Source organism: Lontra canadensis, unplaced genomic scaffold, assembly GCF_010015895.1.
Source record: "Lontra canadensis isolate GAN:19392208 unplaced genomic scaffold, GSC_riverotter_1.0 scaffold9, whole genome shotgun sequence".
In the NCBI taxonomy this organism is placed as follows: domain Eukaryota; kingdom Metazoa; phylum Chordata; class Mammalia; order Carnivora; family Mustelidae; genus Lontra; species Lontra canadensis.
In genome coordinates, this window is record NW_022631003.1 from 12,868,397 (window position 1) to 12,890,020 (window position 21,624).

General features: G+C 38.7%; 1 protein-coding gene and 1 pseudogene across 1 annotated transcript; one reads left to right on the forward strand and one right to left on the reverse strand.

Annotated features, from left to right (window-relative positions):
• The first annotated feature begins 1,960 nt into the window (after positions 1–1,960).
• Positions 1,961–18,676, forward strand: IL26 (interleukin 26). The gene is made up of 5 exons (XM_032855398.1): positions 1,961–2,223; positions 2,309–2,365; positions 2,538–2,672; positions 18,385–18,450; positions 18,537–18,676. The coding sequence occupies exons 1-5, from the start codon at positions 2,053–2,055 to the stop codon at positions 18,621–18,623; spliced, it is 516 nt and encodes a 171-aa protein (XP_032711289.1). The 5' UTR covers positions 1,961–2,052; the 3' UTR covers positions 18,624–18,676.
• Positions 14,008–14,157, reverse strand: LOC116866461 (annotated as a pseudogene).
• Positions 18,677–21,624: the final 2,948 nt, after the last annotated feature.

Consider the following 21,624-nt stretch of genomic DNA (forward strand, 5'->3'; position numbering starts at 1 on the left):
AAATGCAACTAGCAGGAGTTAAAAAATAGAACACACATCACCTTCATTTATCAATATTAGCAATTTGTGTCACACTTATGTTTTGTTGGTACACACCAGGGACCTCAAATTAGCTGCTCAAGGCAATGAACAGCTCCTGGAAGTGTTTTGTGTGGTCCTTTTAGTGCAACCACACGGTGTGTTAATGGGCTATATAATTAGGCAGATTTTAGGCTTGGTGGCAAAATAAGCACTTTAGTTCCGGTTGTCCTATATCCACCCACTCACGGTGTGTATGTTAATCCCACACCCTCTGAAGGCATCTGGGCTTTTGACCCCTGGTGTTCACACTCTTTTGTCTAAAGGAATTTTGAACAGGCATTTACTCAGTTCAGAAAAACAAAAAAATGACACACCTTAGGGTACTTCATGCCCCAGTTCAAACTTAAAGTTTAAGCTTCTCCCAGCTAAAAATAATTCTTCCTTTTCCTGAATTTTTCTAAAATTTCAGTGAACTCCCCTTTGCACTCCCAATCAGCTCTTTGTGGAACAGTTCTCTTCAGGGGGTGTGTCTTTGTCAGCAGAGGTGGTCCTGCAGAGATGAGGCTAGGGCTTTTCCAAATCTACTTTTTTGAAAAAGCAAGAAATATCCCTAAGCGTTTGGACCTTTCCTTTATACTTTCTCCTTGCCCCTTTGCTAGCCTGGTTGTCTTGATTTTGACATGAGTCTTGGATTCTGACGCTTGTTATCGACCTGCTGAGTTTTCAGGCATCTCTTGCTCATGCCAGATTCCTAGTATTGCCTTGCCCAGGTACTTCATTAACTCTATGCCTGCTAGGCTTGGTGGCCTGTCTCTGCTTTTCATTATATAATTCTGGGCTATGTCCACTTCCTCTAGGGGCTGCTACCTCAAATGAATCATACCCACCACCATAAGAAGAACTGGGACAAAACTGAGGACTGGGTTCTCGGGAGCTTCTGACCCCTAATATCGAGCACTGTCTTTGTATAGGCAGAGCCTTGACAGAAATTTGTTGATGAAATAATTTTTTTAAAAAATGCAGTTACAATAGCATTTCATGATGTGGAAAGGAAAGTATTTGGTGAACTAATATTGGATTTACTTCTTTAGAGGAGGCACCAGGAAAGGTGCAGAGGAATCAGAGATGGAAAGTTTGGGTCTCTTTCCTTAAGAAATGTACATGCTACTCAAAGTCTAGAGCTTAAGGGGAAGTCTGGGTGGTCATTTTGGAAAGAGATGATAGAGAATTTACTATCTGTGCCAAGCAAATCTTGATTATGTTAAGGGAGTTATAATTTCTGAGCTGGAAAGATTCTTGAGAAAATTGGGAAAGTCCTCTCTTGGGTTTTGATGCTGGCTGAAGAATGGTGGTCCCTGAGCGGGGAGGGGGATCCTGGAGAAGGGCTTGGCAAGGGAGGTGTGTAAAGCCCATATGAGTTCACAAGCAGGTTTCCCAGGGCTGTCCATTCTACCTTTGGTTAATTTTGGGGGCAGGATATTGGTTAGAAAGGAGGTTTGTTTTTTTGTTTTTTGTTGTTTTTTTTTTTATATATGGGAATTTTATTTTATTTTTTAAAAATGTTTATTGTATTATGTTAGTCACCATAAAACACATCCATAAAAATACATCATTAGTTTTTGATGCAGTGTTCCATATGGGAATTAAAAAAAAAATCACACAGCCTCCTGGAGATCAATCTCTTTTACTGGCTTAGCATGACTTTTAAAAATAATGAATCTGTTGTGATATGCAACTGAAATTCTGACTTTTTTTTTTAAAGGGGGGGCCCCAACCTTACCAGTAAACCTGAACTTTTTCTTAATGTCACAGATGCTGTGGTCAAAGTAGTTTTGGTTATGAAGCGAACTCTAAAAAAATTGAACAACCAAAGTGATCTTCCTCTATATACACTGTAAGTTATCTACCACAGCATCTCATTGGTGAGGTGGTCTTGAGAGCTCAAGTAAGTAGGTTATCCAATCATCTAACCAGCACAAGAAACTCTCGGGCTGCTGCCAGTGACACGAGCCCAGAGTGGGGTGGAGGGAAATGCAGGTGAATTGCATTTGGAGGTCTGGGTTGCTATTTGCTCTTCTGTCTCTTGCCTTTGCCAAGCACAAGCCATCTTCCTCTGCGAAAGGTTGTTACCCAAGGGGAACACTGTCCCAAGCTGTTGACACACTGTACGTCAAGGCAGCATGGCTCAAAGCAACAATTCCAGTAAGTATTAGGCTCTGCTTAAGATGATGGCTGAAAGGACATTTGTCATTATGGATGAAACTTATTTCCCTTTGTTTTACTGTAGGAAGACCGCATAAAAAACATACGATTATTAAAAAAGAAAACAAAAAAGCTATTTATGGTAAGCCAGAGGGTTTTTGTCTCTCTCATTTTTCTACTTGTTTGATGCTTTCTCTCCAGCATTTTATTTTTTCCAGATAGCCATCAAGTAATTATCAGGCGGGTGTTTCAGCGACATTTTACCAAAGCTATTCATGCTTTACCTTAGGCAATTTCCTATATGTCATTTATAGAAAAACTGCAGGTTCCAAGAACAGCTTCTGTCCTTCTTCATGGAAGATGTTTTTGGTCAACTCCAAGTACAAGTCTGCAGGGAAATACATTTTGTGGAAGAACTTCACAGTCTTAGACAGCTGTTGAGCCGCTGTGTAAGTATATCTATCTGGCAAATATGGTGAGTTTGAACCTAGAAACCTACCTAACAAGTAGGAAGCTATCTCTGCCCCGAAGGGTGAGTAATAGGGGCTTTCTAACTGTTGGCTTGTGGTCCCAATGGACAGTTTATCATCAGTGAACCAGCACTGAATAAGCATGTAGCAGGTTTCTTTTTCTTTAAATCTTTCTTTCCTTCTTTCCTTCCTTTCTTCCTTCCTTCCTTCCTTTCTCATACTGATGAGGGCTTTTAGATTACTTTTTTCTTAATTATCTAATTTTTTTTTAAAGATTTTATTTATTTATTTGACAGACAGAGATCACAAGTAGGCAGAGAGGCAAGCAGAAATAGAGAGAGGGAGAAGCAGGCTTTCTGCTGAGCAGAGAGCCCGATGTGGGGCTCGATCCAGGACCCTGGGATCATGACCTGAGCCGAAGGCAGAGGCTTTAACCCACTGAGCCACCCAGGCGCCCCTATCTAACTTTTTTTTGGTGATTCCTTTTTTAAGGCATAGTCTCTGTCAAAACTTTAAAAAAGGGTGGTATGTCTTCTTTGGGACTTAAATGACATCATGCTATGGTATGGTCACCATCAGTCACCACAAGCAATGAGGAATTCATTAGGAAGGTAAAAGTGACCATATTTCTCTATAAACATCCACAGTAATAAAGACCAGTACAGAAAAATGAAACAAAGCACATCAAAATAATTAAGCCAGGATGCATGCAGTAGTAGTTGACTTGCTTCTGTGGGGAGTGATGGATCTTTTCTGTGAACTTGTTCGGGGTCCAAGGATGCTTTCCCAGCCTCTTATGACTGCACTTTGCAGGAGGTGTAAGGATGGAATGGTGATGATTGCTATGTTGCCAGATGGAAACAAGCTCTCTACTCTAGGGTATTATGGTCATTGAGACTTAGATGCTGGGCAATTGGAGGCGGATTTTTATTTCTTAAGAGCTAGAATGTCTTTTCCTTGTGGTCCATAAAAGTGCTCCAGATCTCAAGTTGCAGACCAAGGCACAGAGGCATTTTATGTGGGTGAACTGGTCAGTTAAGTAAAGACTTTCAATGAATTTGCCTTCCCCTTTGCTTTGGTTAGTTTGTGTTTAAGTTATGTCCTTGTTTGAGATGTGGGTTGCATGGTCTTCCATAAACTCTCTTATTCCATCCAGAGAAGTGCAATGAGAAAAATTACAAACTGGACCTTTGTAGAAGACAGCAAATGCTCTGGGTCAGCTCCCTTGCCTAAACCAGGGGAAAGAAATTTACTTATCTTTAGCTGTTTCTATACTTGACCTATGAGGTCATCTTATTAAGACAGTGAATGGTATAAATAGTCTCTTAAAATTAAGCTGAATTATCATATAATTTTATATTTCATCCGCCCCACAACTGATTAAATCATAGTTACTCCTAGTAGAGCATTTTCACCGCTGAAAGATGGAAGAGGGGAAGATCCCTCCAAGGACTTGATATAGGGGAAATAATGCCATGTAAGGCAGCCACTGTAAGCTAGGGTGAGTCTAAAGGAATAAGTGAGCGGCTCCCTGAATTTCAGTCTCTGGTGAGAGGCATCCTTTTCAGCCTGGCTTTGTTTGTTTGTTTTGCCTTTTAAATGCATTCTGTTTCTCTCCATGTTTTCGTTTGAACCCTGGTTCCTCTGCGTAGGTGCTGGTCATTAGCTATCCGATTTAATCTAACGTTCTTTCAAATGAAATTGTTAATGATGGGGGGGGCACTGGAATAAATCCTTGCCTGGTGCTGCAGTGGGTGTCTGGACATCTGGAACCCCGAAGCCATGTCTGTTTTCCCATCAATTCGGTTTCCTCGGCTCGAGTAGCGAGAGAACACGTAATGAGCTCTAACAAAAACCAAGCAATGTTCTAGAGGAAAGATTTAGAAAACATACAACTATCTAGGGACTCTGGTTTGCCTTGATTTGTTTTTGGAGAAGTTTGTTTTTGTTTTTGTTTTCTCCTGAAAAGACCTGTCAATCAAGACGCTTCTGTCCAAAGAGATGTTTCTTTTAGGGATGTGGGCCACACAGCAGACGAGCAGCGGGGCGCCCCTCGCGCGGGTTTGGCTGCTTACCAAGGTGGCTGGCACCCCCTTGTGGCCATATACGAGCATACAGCCAATCAACCTCCCAAGGGCCGCCTAATTCTGGGCTTTCCTTCTTACTTTCTCCCTCCTGAAGCCCACCGTTGCTAGCTCCAGTTAATTTGTCTCACAAACTGTGGAGTTTATGCCTTGGGGTAAAACAAGCATTTCTGTGAAACTGAAAAGGAAAACCAGAGGATGAGCCAGAGCTTTGGAAAGCCTTCTCAGACATTGCTTTAGGGAAATAGGTGCTTTCTTTGCGTTTAATCTTTTGGCCAGTCATAATTTTGTATTTTTGATAATAGAAGCTGGTATCTGTTTCATATAAATTTACTGAGCATCTGCTCTCATGCATAACAAGGGAAGTGAAACAGACAAAATCGGACTTTCCTGAAAATGGTGTTGTAAGGACAAACGAAAACACAAACACCTGAAACCAAGTGGCTGAAAGAAACGAGTCAGTTTTGCAAATTGACTTTTTGCAGGTCGGCTTACAGCAGGGTGGCCTGCTTCTATATTGTCTAGGTCCTGGGCTGGATGAGGAAGGTCAGTATGATTTGGTCTGTGCTCTCGGGAGGGGCAGGAATAACAGGGGAGAAGCTTGAATAAAGGCTTTATGGTATGAAAGGACACACCATATTCAGGAAGCTTCGAGTAATGAGTGGGAATGTGAAGTGGCTTGGGGAGTGGGAAGAGGAGGCTGGTTGGTTAGATTTTAGCCAGGAAATGCTGGTAAGGGCCTGGTTAAGAAAAATATGATAACGCAGACCTCTTTGGTGAGGGTAGAGGGCTGGAAGGTGGGGGGTGAGGCTCGAGGGGTTAAAAACAATGAGAAGAGCCTTGTAATAATGTGCCTGGGGTAAAGTGGTGGTGCTCTAGTGTCATGGGGAAGGGCAAGGAGAGTGAGGAAGAGAGTAGAGTCTGGGATGAGGCAAAGGTTCTTACTTGGGGGGCTGAATCAGGGGCGGTTGCTCATTAACAGTATAGAAGGAGGAAGCTTGGAGAAAGGTAAATACATAGCTTTAGACCTGCTAAAAGTTTCAGAGTCCCATGCATCAGCATAATCATAAGACTAGTATGTACATTTTCCATATATATTTTGTGTGAGTTTAATATTTATGATGTACTTGTTAACAGTGTTGAGATAGAGTTGATATACAACTGAACATGTTTTAAGTGTATAATTTGGTAGTTTAGACATGCGTATACACCTCTGAAGCCATCACCACAATTAAGATAAGGAATATATCCATCAGTCTCCAAAGTTTCTTTGTGCCCCTTGGTGATTCCTTCCCTCTCTGCCTCATCCCTCTGTCCCCAGGGAACCACTGATCTGCCTTTTGTCACTATAGATTTGTTTGCATATCCTAGAATTTAACATAAATGGTGTATGTGTTATATTCTTTTGTGTCGGTTTTTTTTACACCAAGCATAGTTATTTTGAGATTCACTCCTGCTATTAGTGTATCAATCATTTATACTTTTTTATTGCCAAGTAGTATTCCATTACAATGATATACTATAATTTACATATCAATTCACCTACTGTTGATTATTTTTCTCCAGTTTTTGTCTCTCACAAATAAAGCCATTATGAATACTCATGTACAGGTCTTTGGACAGATATGTTCATTTCTCTTGGGTAGATACCTAGGAATGGAATAGTTGGACTATAGGTTAGGTGTACGTCTTATAAAAAAGATGGCTAAATTGCTTTCTAAAGCAGTTGTACCATTTTACATGTTCATCAATAATGTGTGAGAGTTCAGTATCCTTGCTCTTACTTGGTAGAGTCAATGTTTACAGATGCCAGCCAGTGTAGTTGGAGGGTGGTGTTATTGCATTGTATTTTCCATTTGCATCTCCCCATTACTGAGGTTGAGCATCTCTTTATTTGCCCGTTTACCGACAATATATCTTCTTTGATTTTGATATTTTGCCCATGAAAAAAAATGAGGTTGGTTATTTTCTTACTGAGTTTTGAGTATGTGTGTTTTAAAATATATTCTGCATTCAAATCTTTGATCAGATATATAATTTCAAAATATTTTTTCCTGGTCTATGACATCTTCTCATTATTTTAAAAATGTCTTTTGAAGAAAGAAGATATTTTACATTTTTTTAAAGGCTTTATTTTTATTTATTTGAGAGAAAGCAAGAGAGAGAGTGGGGTAGAGGGGGAGGGAGAAGCAGGGAGCCTGATACGGAGCTCGATCCCAGACCCCAAGATCATGACCTGAGTCGAAGGCAGATGCTTAACCGACTGGGCCACCCAGGTGCCCCAACATTTTACATTTGGATGATGTCCAATTTATCAATTTTTTTCTTCAATGAATCATACCTTTCATGCCATATTTAAGAAATTTTTATTTAGCACAAGGTCAAAAGAATTTTTACTATGTCTTCATCTAGAATTTTTCTAGTTTTAGGCTTCACATTTATGTCAATGACTTTTTGTATCTAGTGGGATGATCATGTGATTTTTGTCTTTTAGAGAACTGATACAGATTACACTGCTTGATCTTTAAAGTTAAGCCAACTTTGGATTTCTGAGATGAACTCTATCTGGTAATAATGTGTTATCCCTATCAGGTATTGTTAGGTTCAATTTGCTAAAATTTTGTTAATAATTTTTGCATCTACATTTATGAGGGACATTAGTCTGTTGTTTTCTTGACTTGTAATATCTTTGTCTTATTTTTGGAATTAGTATGATGCTGGTCTCATTAAGTAAGTTGGAAAGTATTCTCTCCTCTTCAATTTTCTGGAAGGATTTGTATAGAATTGGTCCTTTGAAGCCTTTTTTGAAGCCAATGGTCCAGTGAAGCCATTTTTGCCTAGAGTTTTCTTTATGGGAAGATTTTAAGCTAAATATTATATTTTTTAATAGCTGCAAGGCTATTCAAGTTATCGATTTCTCCTTGAGTGAGCTTTGATAGCTTGTGTTTTTCAATGATTTTATTCATTTCGTCAATTCTACCAAATCTTACCCACCAAATTATCTATGCTATTTTCTCACTATCTTTTTAATGTTTTGTAGAGTATAGGTTGCTGTCACTTATCTCATTCTGAATATTGGTATTTTTTTGTCTTCACCCTTTTTTTCTAAAATTTTATTGAAATTCATCAATTTTACTGATTTCTGAAAGAGCCAGTTTTAGTTTAATTAATTTTCTCTATTATCTTCTCTTTCGGTTTCCCTGATTTCCATTCTGAACTTTATTATTCCTTTCTTCTGTTACTTTTGAGTTTAATCTACTTTTTTCTTTCTGGTTTCTTATGGTGAAAGCTCGGGCCACTAACTCAATGTCTTTCAGTGTTTTCTTAAGGTGGAAACTGAGTTTATTGGTTTGAGGATTTTTTTTTTTAATCTTTTCAGTGTAGGAATTCAGCATTATAAACCTTCTTTTTAGTACAACTTTAGCTACATCCCACAACTTTTGCTATGTTGTGTTTTATTTTCATTCACTTTGAAGTACTTTCCAGTTTCCTGTTTGGTTTCTTCTTTGATCCATCAGTTCTTTGGAAGGGTGTCATTCAGTGTCTATATATTTGGGATTGTTCCAGATGACTTTTTGATTTTGATTTCCAACTTGATTTTACTTTGGTCAGAGAGCCTCCTTTATATGACTCAAGTCCTCTATTATATTTGTTGAGACAAATTATGTGGCCCAGAATCTGGTTAATTTTGGTAAATATTTTTTGTGTATTTGTAAAAGAGTAGATGTCTTGCTGTTGGGTGGGGTATTCTAGAAGTGTCCACTAGATCAATTGATGGTTACTATTTTTTTTTTTTTTAAAGATTTTATTTATTTATTTCACAGAGAGAGATCACAAGTAGGCAGAGAGGCAGGCAGAGAGAGAGATAGAGGAGGAAGCAGGTTCTCTGCGGAGCAGAGAGCCCGATGCGGGACTCGATCCCAGGACCCTGAGATCATGACCTGAGCCGAAGGCAGAGGCTTAACCCACTGAGCCACCCAGGCGCCCCGATGGTTACTATTTTTGAACTTTTCTTTATCTTTGGTGACTTTCTTTTACTTATTTTCTCAATTATTGACATCTCTGACATTAATTGTGGAGTCTTCCATTTCTCCTTGAAGTTCTGTCAGTACTCATGGAGTTCATATATTTTGAGGTTCTGCTATTAGGTGCATAAATATTTATGATTGCAGTGTTATCTTGATGAATTGACCCCTTTATTTTATAAAAGTACCCTATTGTCCTTAAGAATATTCTTTGTTCTGAAACCTACTTTTTCTGATACAAATAGAACCACTTCAGTTTTCTTTTGGTTAGTATTAGTATGATATATTTCTCTGTCCTTTTACACTTATTTGTACTTTTTAGTTAAAGTGCTTTTTTTTTCTTTTTTAAAAAATTTATTTCTTTTCAGCGTAACAGAATTCATTGTTTATGCACCACACCCAGTGCTCTATGCAATACGTGCCCTCCTTAATACCCACCACCTGGCTCCCCCAACCTCCCACCCCTACCCCTTCAAACCCTTAGATTGTTTTTTCAGAGTCCATAGTCTTTCATGGTTCATCTCCTCTTCCAATTTCCCTCAACTCCCTTCTCCTCTCCATCTCCCCATGTCCTCCATGTTATTTGTTATGCTCCACAAATAAGTGAAACCATACAATAATTGACTCTCTCTGCTTGACTTATTTCACTCAGCATAATCTCTTCCAGTCCCGTCCATGTTGCTACAAAAGTTGTGTATTCATCCTTTCTGATGGAGGCATAATACTCCATAGTGTATATGGACCACATCTTCCTTATCCATTCGTCCGTTGAAGGGCATCTTGGTTCTTTCCACAGTTTGGCGACCGTGGCCATTGCTGCTATAAACATTGGGGTACAGATGGCCCTTCTTTTCACTACATCTGTATCTTGGGGTAAATACACAGTAGTGCAATGGCAGGGTCATAGGGAAGCTCTATTTTTAATTTCTTAAGGAATCTCCACGCCGTTCTCCAAAGTGGCTGCACCAACTTGCATTCCCACCAACAGTGTAAGAGGGTTCCCCCTTCTCCACATCCTCTCCAACACACGTTGTTTCCTGTCTTGCTAATTTTGGCCATTCTAACTGGTGTAAAGTGGTATCTCAATGTGGTTTTAATTTGAATCTCCCTGATGGCTAGTGATGATGAACATTTTTTCATGTGTCTGATAGCCATTTGTATGTCTTCATTGGAGAATTGTCTGTTCATATCTTCTGCCCATTTTTTATATGATTGTCTGTTTTGTGTGTGTTGAGTTTGAAGAGTTCTTTAAGATCCTGGATATCAACCTTTTGTCTGTACTGTCATTTGCAATTATCTTCTCCCATTCCATGGGTTGCCTCTTTGTTTTGTTGACTGTTTCCTTTGCTGTGCAGAAGCTTTTGATCTTGATGAAGTCCCAAAAGTTCATCTTTGCTTTTGTTTCCTTTGCCTTTGGAGACATATCTTGAAAGAAGTTGCTGTGGCTGATATCGAAGAGGTTACTGCCTATGTTCGCCTCTAGGATTCTGATGGATTCCTGTCTCACGTTGAGGTCTTTTATCCATTTCGAGTTTATCTTTGTGTACGGTGTAAGAGAATGGTCGAGTTTCATTATTCTACATATAGCTGTCCAGTTTTCCCAGCACCATTTATTGAAGAGACTGTCTTTTTTCCACTGTATATTTTTTCCTGCTTTGTCGAAGATTATTTGATCATAGAGTTAAGTGTCCATATTTGGGCTCTCTACTCTGTTCCACTGGTCTATGTGTCTGTTTTTGTGCCAGTACCATGCTGTCTTGGTGATCACAGCTTTGTAGTAAAGCTTGAAATCGGGTAACGTGATGTCCCCAGTTTTGTTTTTCTTTTTCAACATTTCCTTAGCAATTCAGGGTCTCTTCTGATTCTGTACAAATTTTAGGATTCTTTGCTCCAGCTCTTTGAAAAATACTGATGGAATTTTGATTGGAATGGCATTAAAGGTATAGATTGCTCTAGGCAGTATAGCAAATCAATAAGAGAAGAGAGAAGAACCACATGGTCCTCTCAATTGATGCAGAAAAAGCATTTGACAAAATCCAGCATCAGTTCCTGATTAAAACACTTCAAAGTATAGGGATAGAGGGAACATTCCTGAACTTCATAAAATCTATCTATGAAAAACCCACAGCAAATATCATCCTCAATGGGAAAAAGCTCACAGCCTTCCCGTTGAGATCAGGAACACGACAAGGATGCCCACTCTCACCAATCTTGTTCAACATAGTATTAGAAGTCCTAGCAACAGCAATCAGACAACAAAGAGAAATAAAGACTATGGACTCTGAAAAACAATCTGAGGGTTTTGAAGGGGCGGGGGGTGGGAGGTTGGGGGGAACCAGGTGGTGGGTACTAGAGAGGGCACGGATTGCATGGAGCACTGGGTGTGGTGCAAAAACAATGAATACTGTTATGCTGAAAAGAAATAAAAAAAAAAAAAGGTATCCAAATTGGCAATGAAGAAGTCAAACTCTCTCTCTTTGCAGATGACATGATACTTTATATGGAAAACCCAAAAGACTTCACCCCCAAACTTCTAGAACTCATACAGCAATTCAGTAATGTGGCAGGATACAAAGTCAATGTACAGAAATCAGTTGCTTTCTTATACACTAATAATGAAAATACAGAAAGGGAAATTAGAGAATTGATTCCATTTACTATAGCACCAAGAACCATAAGATACCTGGGAATAAACCTAACCAAAGGTAAAGGACCTGTACTCGAGGAACTACAGAACACTCATGAAAGAAATTGAAGAAGGCACAGAAAGATGGAAGACCATTCCATGCTCTTGGATCGGAAGAATAAACATTGTTAAAATGTGTAAAGTGCATTTTTTGGAAAGATTTTATTTATTTATCTGACAGAGGGAGAGAGATCACAAGAAGGCAAAGGCAGGCAGAGAGGGAGGGGGAAGCAGACTCCCCACTGAGCAAGGAGCTCGATCCAAAGACCCTGAGATCTGACCTGAGCCAAAGGCAGAGGCTTAACCCACTGAGCCACCCAGTGCCCCTAAAGTGCATTTCTTATAGGCAGCACATATTTAGGCTCTGTGTGTTTATCCACTCTATCTCTCTATTGGTAGGTTTAGACCATTTACTTTTAAGTGATTGGGTTTTAATATGGTTGGTGTTGAATCTACCACCCTGCCTGTCTTCTATTTACCCAGCCTGTTGTTGGTTCCATTTCCCTCTTTTTCTGGCTTCTTTTTGATTGATTTAAAAAATGATTCCATTTTATCCCTTCTGTTAACTTAATAGTTATAACTCTTCATGTTCTGCCATTTTTGAGAGTCTTCATTCCATTGCATAGAACCAGGTTTCTATCTGGTATCTTCCTTTTCTTTGAAGGATTTCCTTTAACATATCTTGTAGTACAGTTCTATTGAGGATGAATTCTTTCAGATTTTTTCTTTTCTCCACTTCTTCCTTCTTCTTTTTATTTATTTATTAAAGATATTGGGACATTTGCCTTATAAAGTTTCTCACAGTCTGTATTTTGATGATTGAATTGTCATAGATTCATTCATATTTTTTTTCTTTATTTTCCATACATAGGTAATTATGCATAGGTTCTTGATCGAATTCAGGCTTGATGTTTTGGCTGAATCAATTCATTTGTAGTTTGGTGTATTTTTCATCAGAGAGGCATATTGTATATGACATTTATATTTACCATGTTAGCAGTCATTAATTATTATAATTATATTTATAATTATAATATTATGTAATAAATATATATATATATATTATATATTTATATATAAATATATATTTTTATATAAATATGATTATAAATAAATAATATAATTACAATTATAAAATTATAATTATTTTATAAATATATATTAATATAGTTATTAATTATAGTCATATATAAAAATAAATATAAGTAAATAAATAAATGAAATATGTATAAAAATAAATATATATAAAATATATAATTATATAATTGTATATATAATATATGATATATAAATATTATTTATTTATATTATAATTTAAAATATTATATTTATGTTATAATATATATTTCTATATATAAATATATGTTTATAAATCATTTACTTGTAAATGATTTATAAATTATTTAAATATATTATGTTTAATAAATATAGAATATATAAATATATGAAAATAAATAAAATATAATATCTATAAACATATATAAATAAATAAAATTAAATAAATATAATATATAATATATTAATGTAAGTATATTGTATTATATTATAATTTAATATATAATTTTTATTTTATAAATATATATTTATATATTTATTAGTTATTATGTATATAATTATGATAAAATGATATAATTATTTTATGATACTTTACAAATCCTATTATACCTTCTTTATTTATAAGTGGGGGTAATTCTGTGAATATCATTTACCCCTTACTAGTTGGCTATCTTGAGAGACTTATCATATAAAAAAAGCAGCACAAGTAGTTAATTATTTTTCTTTATTTACCAGTTTTCAATATAAGGAATTGCTTTTCTGACATTCTTTCAGGGTGATCAGTGAGTTGTTATTTTGTCCTAGTGTTATTATTAACTCATGGACTTATATTATTTTTTCACTTTTGAGGAGTCTTTCTGATTTCTGCAAGCTTCCTGCCTTTATGGATTCTTTGTATGTCCACTAAGACTGGCATTTTATTGAGTCACTCCTAAGAGACAGCACCATGATAATTATCATGGTAGACCACTTGGCCTGGAAAAAAAAAGACAAATTAAAAAACAAAAAGAGATGGTACAATCAAGTCTGAAGTCATGTACTGAGGTCAATATAAGACTTTACGTATGATTTTGTATTCTCCCAGAAGTTGTGAAAATGCTGTATGTGTTTATGATAGATGTAACATAATAGAACTCTTCAGAGAAAGAATTTGAGGTTGTTCTTTTGAGAAAACACTAGGAACAGTTAGTTCTCTGCAGGACTGTACTGCGTATAGCTGTCTAGTCCTTGACGCCCATTTTTCATTTCCTCAGAATGATCAGTAGAGACCGATTTTCCATTTGTGCTTTAGCGGTCATACACAGTACACATTTGTATGATTATTCAAAACATGAGGAGATTGGGATCACAATACTACGGATTGTATCTGTCCACCCAATTGCCTTTAACAAACCAAAATGCTCACCAATGCCAAGGCCATGATTCATTCTGTTATTAAACTGTAGGCTTTGTGAAGCCTGAAGCCATAAGCTGGTGCTTGCATTGTATTCACTGATTCATTCGTTCAATGAACATTTATTGAGCATCTAGTATTTGCTGAACACTATTTCAATTAGCAACAATCGCGCCTCAGATAAACCTCATTGGCTACCACAAGGCCACTGTGCAAAGCTACTGCTGAGCCCTATTCCAGATGCTGGAACGACAAAAACTGCCAGGTAACGATGTCTCTGTCCTTTTAGAACTCCTTGAAAATGCTTCCAGTCTCCACTTCTGCTGGTGGCTGTGTAGGAAGCAGATGCAGGAGGAGCTGGGGCAGGGCTGGAGGCTAGAGGCCTGAATGCAAGACCTGGAATCCAGCCATTTTAGCTGAGACCGGAATGGTGTCCAAATCATCTCTGATCCCTTCAGTCTGGAGCACTGACCTTCCTCTGCCTACTTGTCCCTTCTATCTATCTGCTCCTGCCACTTTATCTTACTCACCCCTCAAGGTGCAACTAATTGGTTTTCTTCTGGAAGCCTTCTGGGATCCCACAGTCAGGCTGTCTCTGCTGTCTTAGAGCAATTGTATTTTTTTTTTTTTTTAATCACAGTATATATCACATAGTATTTGCATCATTGTCTGTCTCATGTTGTGAGCCATCACTTGTGCCCCAAGGCCATTTTTATCTTGCAGGCTACCTTTAAAGATTAAATCAATTGGGGTACCTGGGAGGCTCACTTAGTTAAGTGTCTGATTTTTAGTTTCAGCTCAGGTCATGGTCTCAAGGTCATGAGATCGAGCCCCGTGAAATTCAGTGGGGCTCATTGCTTAGCGGGGAGTCTGCTGGAGATTCTCTCTCCTTCTGTCTCCATCTGCCCCTTGCTCACGCTCTTTCTCTGTCTCCCTCTCTCAAATAAACTTGAAGAATTGTCTGGTGTTAGTTGTTTCACGACTATCTCACGCTTTTCTTTGAGCTCTAGTTATTCTAGTCCTATGACAAATGGCCTGGAGTTTAGATCATATCTGCTTTGGTCAAGTGTGTCAAATCATACAGCCATTCCTACAGTAAAACAACTACACACTGAAATAGAAGGTAAAGGAAATTGTTCCTTCAGAAATTTCTTTTTCCAAGGAATGTCATCTGAATTGTGACTGTAAAACCTGACTGTTCTCCTGGGTCTGTAGACATGTTAACAACAGTGAAGAAAAGGAAACCTGGGTAGAATCTCTAGTAGGAGGTCATTTACAGTAAATGGAACTCTTGGCACCAGAAAACATCCCATAAACCAACACAGCCTTAGTGGCAACGTCAGCAGCTGTAAGTGCTTTGTGCTGTTACTGTTGGGATGGTTGTTGTTGTTTTGACAAACCTTGTTTTCTCCCTTCCTACTCTTCTTGTTCTTCCTTGATGGAGTGATGTCTTTCTTGTCCTTCCCACTCTGGTGTAGGATGAACTGCAGGTTGGAGTTCTCTGGGCAGAGCCGGAGTCAGCAGGAATGCCTTAATGATATTTAACTTCTGTAATGTCCAGACTTTGGTTAGTTTCTTTGGCTTCCCACTTCCGGTGTTTAATCTTTAATTCCCAACTCCTGCATTCTTGACCCTGGGCCATGTGACTTGCTTCTGGGCTTGGTAGTTGATTCTTTGCCTCTGAGAACTTGGATACAGTGCCTTGGAGTTAGGCAAGTTTTGATTCTCTTGATGAAGTTCTCTTTCATCCACTTGCAAGATTTGGACCAACTACTTTTATATTAGACGATTTCAGGTTAGAAGGAATGAGCATCTAATCAAAGTCTCTATTTATAAATGGGAAGACTTCTCTAAATTCTTTCCATAGCTATGATCTTGGCTGAACCTAGACTTGGTTATTTCTAGAATTTTCTTTTGTAGTTCCAGTCTGAAAAACAAATGATTTTGAAGGGGCAGGGGGTGGGAGGTTGGGGTAGGCTGGTGGTGGGTATTATGGAGGGCACGTATTGCATGGAGCACTGGGTGTGGCACATAAACAATGAATTCTGTTACACTGAAATTAAATGTTTTAAAAAAGTGTACACACACACACACACACACACACACATACACACACACACACACACCAACCGTGGGATTTCTTCTGTTTATTATCACATCATCCATTTTTGAGTTGAAATCTCTGTCTCTGTCTCTGCCAATTGGCTTAACCCTTTAAAGCCATCTCCAGCATTTCTCTTCTGTAATGCAGAGCAGAGATCTTTGAGCTAATCTGTCTTTGGAACTGGATTTTCAATTTTTTCAACAAGAGACTGGCTTAGTTGGAATATATTTTCTAAGTTTCACTGGTTTTTGTTGTTGTTGTTGTTGTTTTGTCTTGGTATAATGGAGTGGTTTTAAGTACAGACTCTGGACCCTGAATATTTGGGTTCCTGTCTCAGCTCTTCCACTTACTGTGTGAACATAGGCAGAATATTAAGTTCTGTGCTTCAGTTTCCTAATCTGTAAAATGAGGATAGCAATAACACCTATTTTACAGGATTGTGGGGAGGTCAGAGGACATGAATATGGTCGGAGCCTTCAGATTAGTGCCTGACACCTGTTGACTGTTATTATTTTCCCCTAATAATCTTCTCAGTATTTTTGTCTTCACTTGAAGGGGAATTGGGATAAAGAAGAAAGCTCCTGGACCTGCTGAATTTTTATCTTCTAATAGTGATCGGTATTTCATTGATTTTCCTATCCACAACTTCTATTTAGTAACTTTTTGTTCGTCATCATGTCTTTAGTGTCTAGTCTTAAAGGCTGACATACAGTAGGCCCTTCAACAACGTTTGCTTAATGAATGAATGGATTCTTTCTGACTGTACTCTCTGACATTGGTTACAACTGTCCTGGATCTGTCATGCACTGTTTCAACCTCCCTGGATCTGGTCTGGGTTGAAATGTCCTCTTGTTAATTCAGGTCTCTTATCGCAGGGTAGTCTAATGCCATGATTGTGAATCCTGCAAACCAGACCTTTACCAGAACGTTCTGTGTCTGCAGCTCTTCTGTGCTTAATCAGGGAAGCCACCTGACAAGAAGGATCTCTTCCTTACTATGCAGGGTCTGACCTGAAAGCAGAGTCCCCATTTGGGCAGCTGTGACACCATCACCACCTTTATGCCCCGTAATAGCATCTGGGATATAGCTGTCAATCATTTTAGTTGTCTCCTCTTGATAAGAAAGAGACTACATGCTGCCCATTCTCCCCGCTCTCCTCCTGATTGTGTTCTGAGCTAGAGGGACGTATTGGTTGACATCGGCCATGTTTTGATTTTTTTCAACAAATGTTGTCATTTATCTGCTTCCATTTTGTGAGTTTTAATCGTTATCTTTGTTGATGTCCCTGGCCCTATTTTATCACTAGGAAAGGACCTCCTGTGACACCTTCAGCAAGTGACTTAACCACTGGGCCTTGGCTTCCTTTTCTGTAAATTGAGAAGAACTGGCTTATACAATCTCTTTGGTCTATTCCAGCACTAAGCTTCTATGGGTAAAAACTAAAGAGATAAATTAGACATTTTCACCTTTTTCTTCCATTGTCTTTAATGAAGCCTGTGGAAATGTGTGGGCACATAAAGGACAAAGTTAATGTCCTCCTACTTGATTTCTAAGTGATTTCTGTGCTCAGACAGGGACTGGAAATTCACCTCCACAAAGGAGATAGGCCATTTCTCCTGCCTGGCTACTAGCCATCTTCTTTAAAATGCCAACCTGCTCCTTCTCCTTTTGAAGAAACTAATATTTCCTGGTCCTTTCTCCTGGCAATCAACACCTGAGTATTGTACTCTGCAATGCACATAGCAGACAGAGTGATTTTTCAAAAAGGGGAATTTTTTCTTGTTGGTTCCCACATCTTCCATGTTTTCTACATCTCCCTCCTTGGATTGACCTAGCCAAGTTGTTGTTCTTTTAGTTTCTGGGAAGCACTAAGCCTTTCCGCCTCAGGGCCTTTGCACACCTCCCCCTCTCTCTGAGTTATTCTCTCCTGTGCATCCTCCCCAACACCCTCTTTCTTTTTTCCACTTCCTCATAAAACTGGATCCTTCTTATTTTTCAGATCTCAATTTAAATGTCATTTTTCAGAAATGCCTTCTCAGATCACCCCATTGAAAGTAGGTCATTCCTGTAAATTCTTTTCATAGAGCCCTAGGCAATACAAACACAGATTTCATTTTAGTTTGTTACTTACTGTTTTTAAATTGATTACCTGCTTACATACCTGCTTCTCCCATGAAACTGTAACTAACCTCGATGATGACAGAAACCAACTATTATTTACCTGCCAGTGCACACCTATGCCCAGGACATTATACCTGCTCACTACATGTTTATTGAATGGATGGAAAAGTATTATTAGAGCCTCTTCAGTAATCTAATCTGTGTTTTCTGTTGATTTATTAGATTTCCTGTGCTTCCTCAGCTAGAGAGATGAAAACGATTACCAGAATGAAAAGAACATTTTATGGGGTAAATATTTCAAGTCATTGTTTTTGAGTACTCTGATTTTTAAAATGTGAAAAATTTCTGCTTTTATATCTTCACTTTATCTGCAGATTGGAAACAAAGGAATCTACAAAGCCATCAGTGAACTGGATATTCTTCTTTCCTGGATTAAACAATTCTTGGAAAGTGTTAAGTAACGCAAGGAGACAAATGCATGGATTGGATTGCTAATTTGGAATATAATGTGAACCCCTGGAAATACATTTGTAAGAGACTATTTCTTTAAAAAAGTTTTTGTGCAAGTTAAATGATGCAGAATAGACTATAGGAATTTAACATAATAAAGTTCTGGAGATGAGTAAATTGTCACTAATATGTATGTTTTCTTTATTTTCAAAGAATGCTTTCACCTTGAACATGTTTTGTTATTCCCAAATACATTGTATAAACTTAATTTAAAGCTGTATCATCAGAATTAATTCACGTAATATTTATGGAGGAAAAATGACAGCTTTCTGGGATACAATCTAATGTTGTTGTGACTTACATAGATGCTATGTATATGATTATTACCTACTGAAGGGTTTGATGATTAGCAATTATGCCTGGTATGAACTTAGCTCCTGACAGATTTTTATTTTAATTAAATACACTGTGTTTCTTTCTCCTGGATGTCCTTTCTATGAGAGCACGCTGGAATTTCATGGAGTACAACAGGTGACAATCAGATCAGATCACTAGGACAGACAGGTAAACAAACTGCCTGGAAACATTCACCAGGGAGGGCTTTGACAGATAACGCAAGCCTCAAAGACCACAAGTTACCAAGCTGAGATGATGCTGGAGCTTGATAAGGCTCTTTCCAGGTGCTGTGCAGTTAGGAAAGTCGATAGGGGCCGACTAAAAGCCTCAGTGCAGTTCAGATTCCTCCACAGGAAACCTATCGGTGCTTAAAAGCCTTCTTTTCTCAGCTAGCTCTTCAATTAAATGAACAACATGGCCTGACCTTTGTTTTTGCATTACGTGGTCTTGGCCTCTCAGCGATGGTGTGCTTGGCAAGGGCTGTTGCAGACAGCAGTGTATGGGATGGCCAGTTGGCTTCCACAGAGCATTCCTCGTGCCCCTGCAGCATGCAGACAACACAATTGTCTTGTGTCAATTTGGTGTTTTGTGATAACATTAGGCACGGCTTCCTCCAGGCCTGTGTGGATTTTGGCACCTCTTCTTTTTTTTAAACTAAATTAAAATGTTTTTAATTAAAAAAATTTTTAGAAGATTTATTTATTTGAGAGAGAGCATTGAGAGAGAGAGAGATCACAAGTTGAGGGGAGGGTAGAGGGAGAAGCAGACTCCCTGCTGAGCAGGGAGCGGATTCAGGATGTGATCCCAGGACTCTGGGATCATGACCTGAGCGGAAGGCAGATGCATAACTGACTGAGCCACCCAGGCACCACTGGCTCCTCTTCTTTATTGCTTTCCCACCAACCAGTTCTTCTTTTCAATCATAAGGTGATTATTCTATTCACTAGGGACTCTGCTCTCTTGGATTATCTCATATTCCAAAATTACTTCTTTGTTCCCTGCTCCTTGTTCTCTCCACCTTCCCCATCAACACCCTGTGGTCTCATGTTTTATCTCTACTGGAGACTCCCTTATCAGACCAATCTACAGGGAGGGAAAGGTGTGGAGAGCTGAGGGGAGTGGTGAGGGGGAGACTGGAGGACCCTGTCTGCATCTCACACTATTGACCTAGGGCTTCCCAGTTCAGCCTTAGGCCAACAGTAATGGGAGGCCTACTTTGTTTGTTTATTTATTTATATTGAAGTATACTTGACACACAATGTTACGTTAGTTTCAGGTGTTTTGAGAAGCTTATACATTGTGCTATGCTCATCACAAGTGTAGCTACCATCAGTGTCACCACACAATGCAATTACAATACATTTGACCATATTCCCTTTGCTGTGCCTTTCATTCCCAGGACCTATTCAATTCATAACCCACTCCCCTTCACCCATTTTCCCAATCCTCAACCCTTCTCCTCTGGCAACCATCAGTTTTTTCCTCTGTATTTAGTTATAGTTCTGTTTTGGGCAGCTTACTTCCTTTTTTTTTTTTTTTTTTTCTGAAGATTTTTTATTTATTTGAGAGAGAGAGAGCACACATGCACACATGTGTGAGGAGGAGGAGGGACAGAGGAGGAGAGAGAGCACACACCCAAGTAGAGCCCAATGTAGGGCTTGATCTCACAACACTGAGATCATGACCTGAGCCAAAATCCAGAGTCAGATGCTTAATCAACTGAGTTACCCAAGCACCCCTGAAAACCTTAATTTCTCAGGGAACACTTGGAAGAGCTAGGACCCTGGGGACAGGAATATATACCCTGGCTTTGCCATGGACTTGAGAGGATGTGGTGTACCCATTGTCCCCCTTTTAGGGCACCTTGTCTTCTAGAGGCACCTTCACAGTTCAGTCTAACTGTGCTGCACTTTCACAGAGCCCGGGTCTCAAGTCTTGGTTATACACCATTACTATACTGCCACCATACTTAGGGACTTCAGACATGAGAGGGGTTGTGAAATATTCATCTGATGGTCAGCAAACTTTAGGTCCTTAGGAAAAAAAATTAAAATTCACTTGTTCCCCCAAATATTTCTGGTGAATGAATTCAATGTTTTAGTTTGTCTACTTCCCAGAATCTTTGGTTTGGCCAAAATAGTCGAAAGCCTGCTAAACTCAGTCAGAAGCACTCTAGGAATGTGAAGGTCATTATCCAGTAAGAAACCAGTATCCATATGTTAGTGCCTATTCCCAGACTTTTTAAATACCAAGGGAAAAAATGTGGTTTTAGTGTGTTTGACTAAGACTGGCATTCTGAAAAGGCAGCTAAGAACAGAGAAGCTGGTGTCCTTCTGCATAGTGAGAAAAAAGTGTTTGGTGGGGTCACTGGGCTCTAGATGAAGACTTCTCTTGAGTTTACAGGTCTTACTCTGGACTCTGTCAGAACCAGAGATGGTTACATTTTGGGAAATGGTCATATACCCCCAAACTCCCACATGATGCTCTGTGAACCCTCAAACCATTTAACATTTATAGGTGGAGATTTCTTCCAATAGATCCTTCCTGGATCATGCCTGGGAGACTACATTTCCTTTGAAAATGTGTATGCCAGCATATGATTAGAGCTAAAGGAGT

Coding starts and splice junctions, on each gene's coding strand:
- IL26 (XM_032855398.1), top strand. CDS start 2,053: ATGCAGGTGAATTGCATTTGGAGGTCTGGGTTGCTATTTGCTCTTCTG. Junction 2,673..18,384: donor GACAGCTGTTGAGCCGCTGT/GTAAGTATATCT, acceptor TTGATTTATTAG/ATTTCCTGTGCTTCCTCAGC. Junction 18,451..18,536: donor TGAAAAGAACATTTTATGGG/GTAAATATTTCA, acceptor CTTTATCTGCAG/ATTGGAAACAAAGGAATCTA.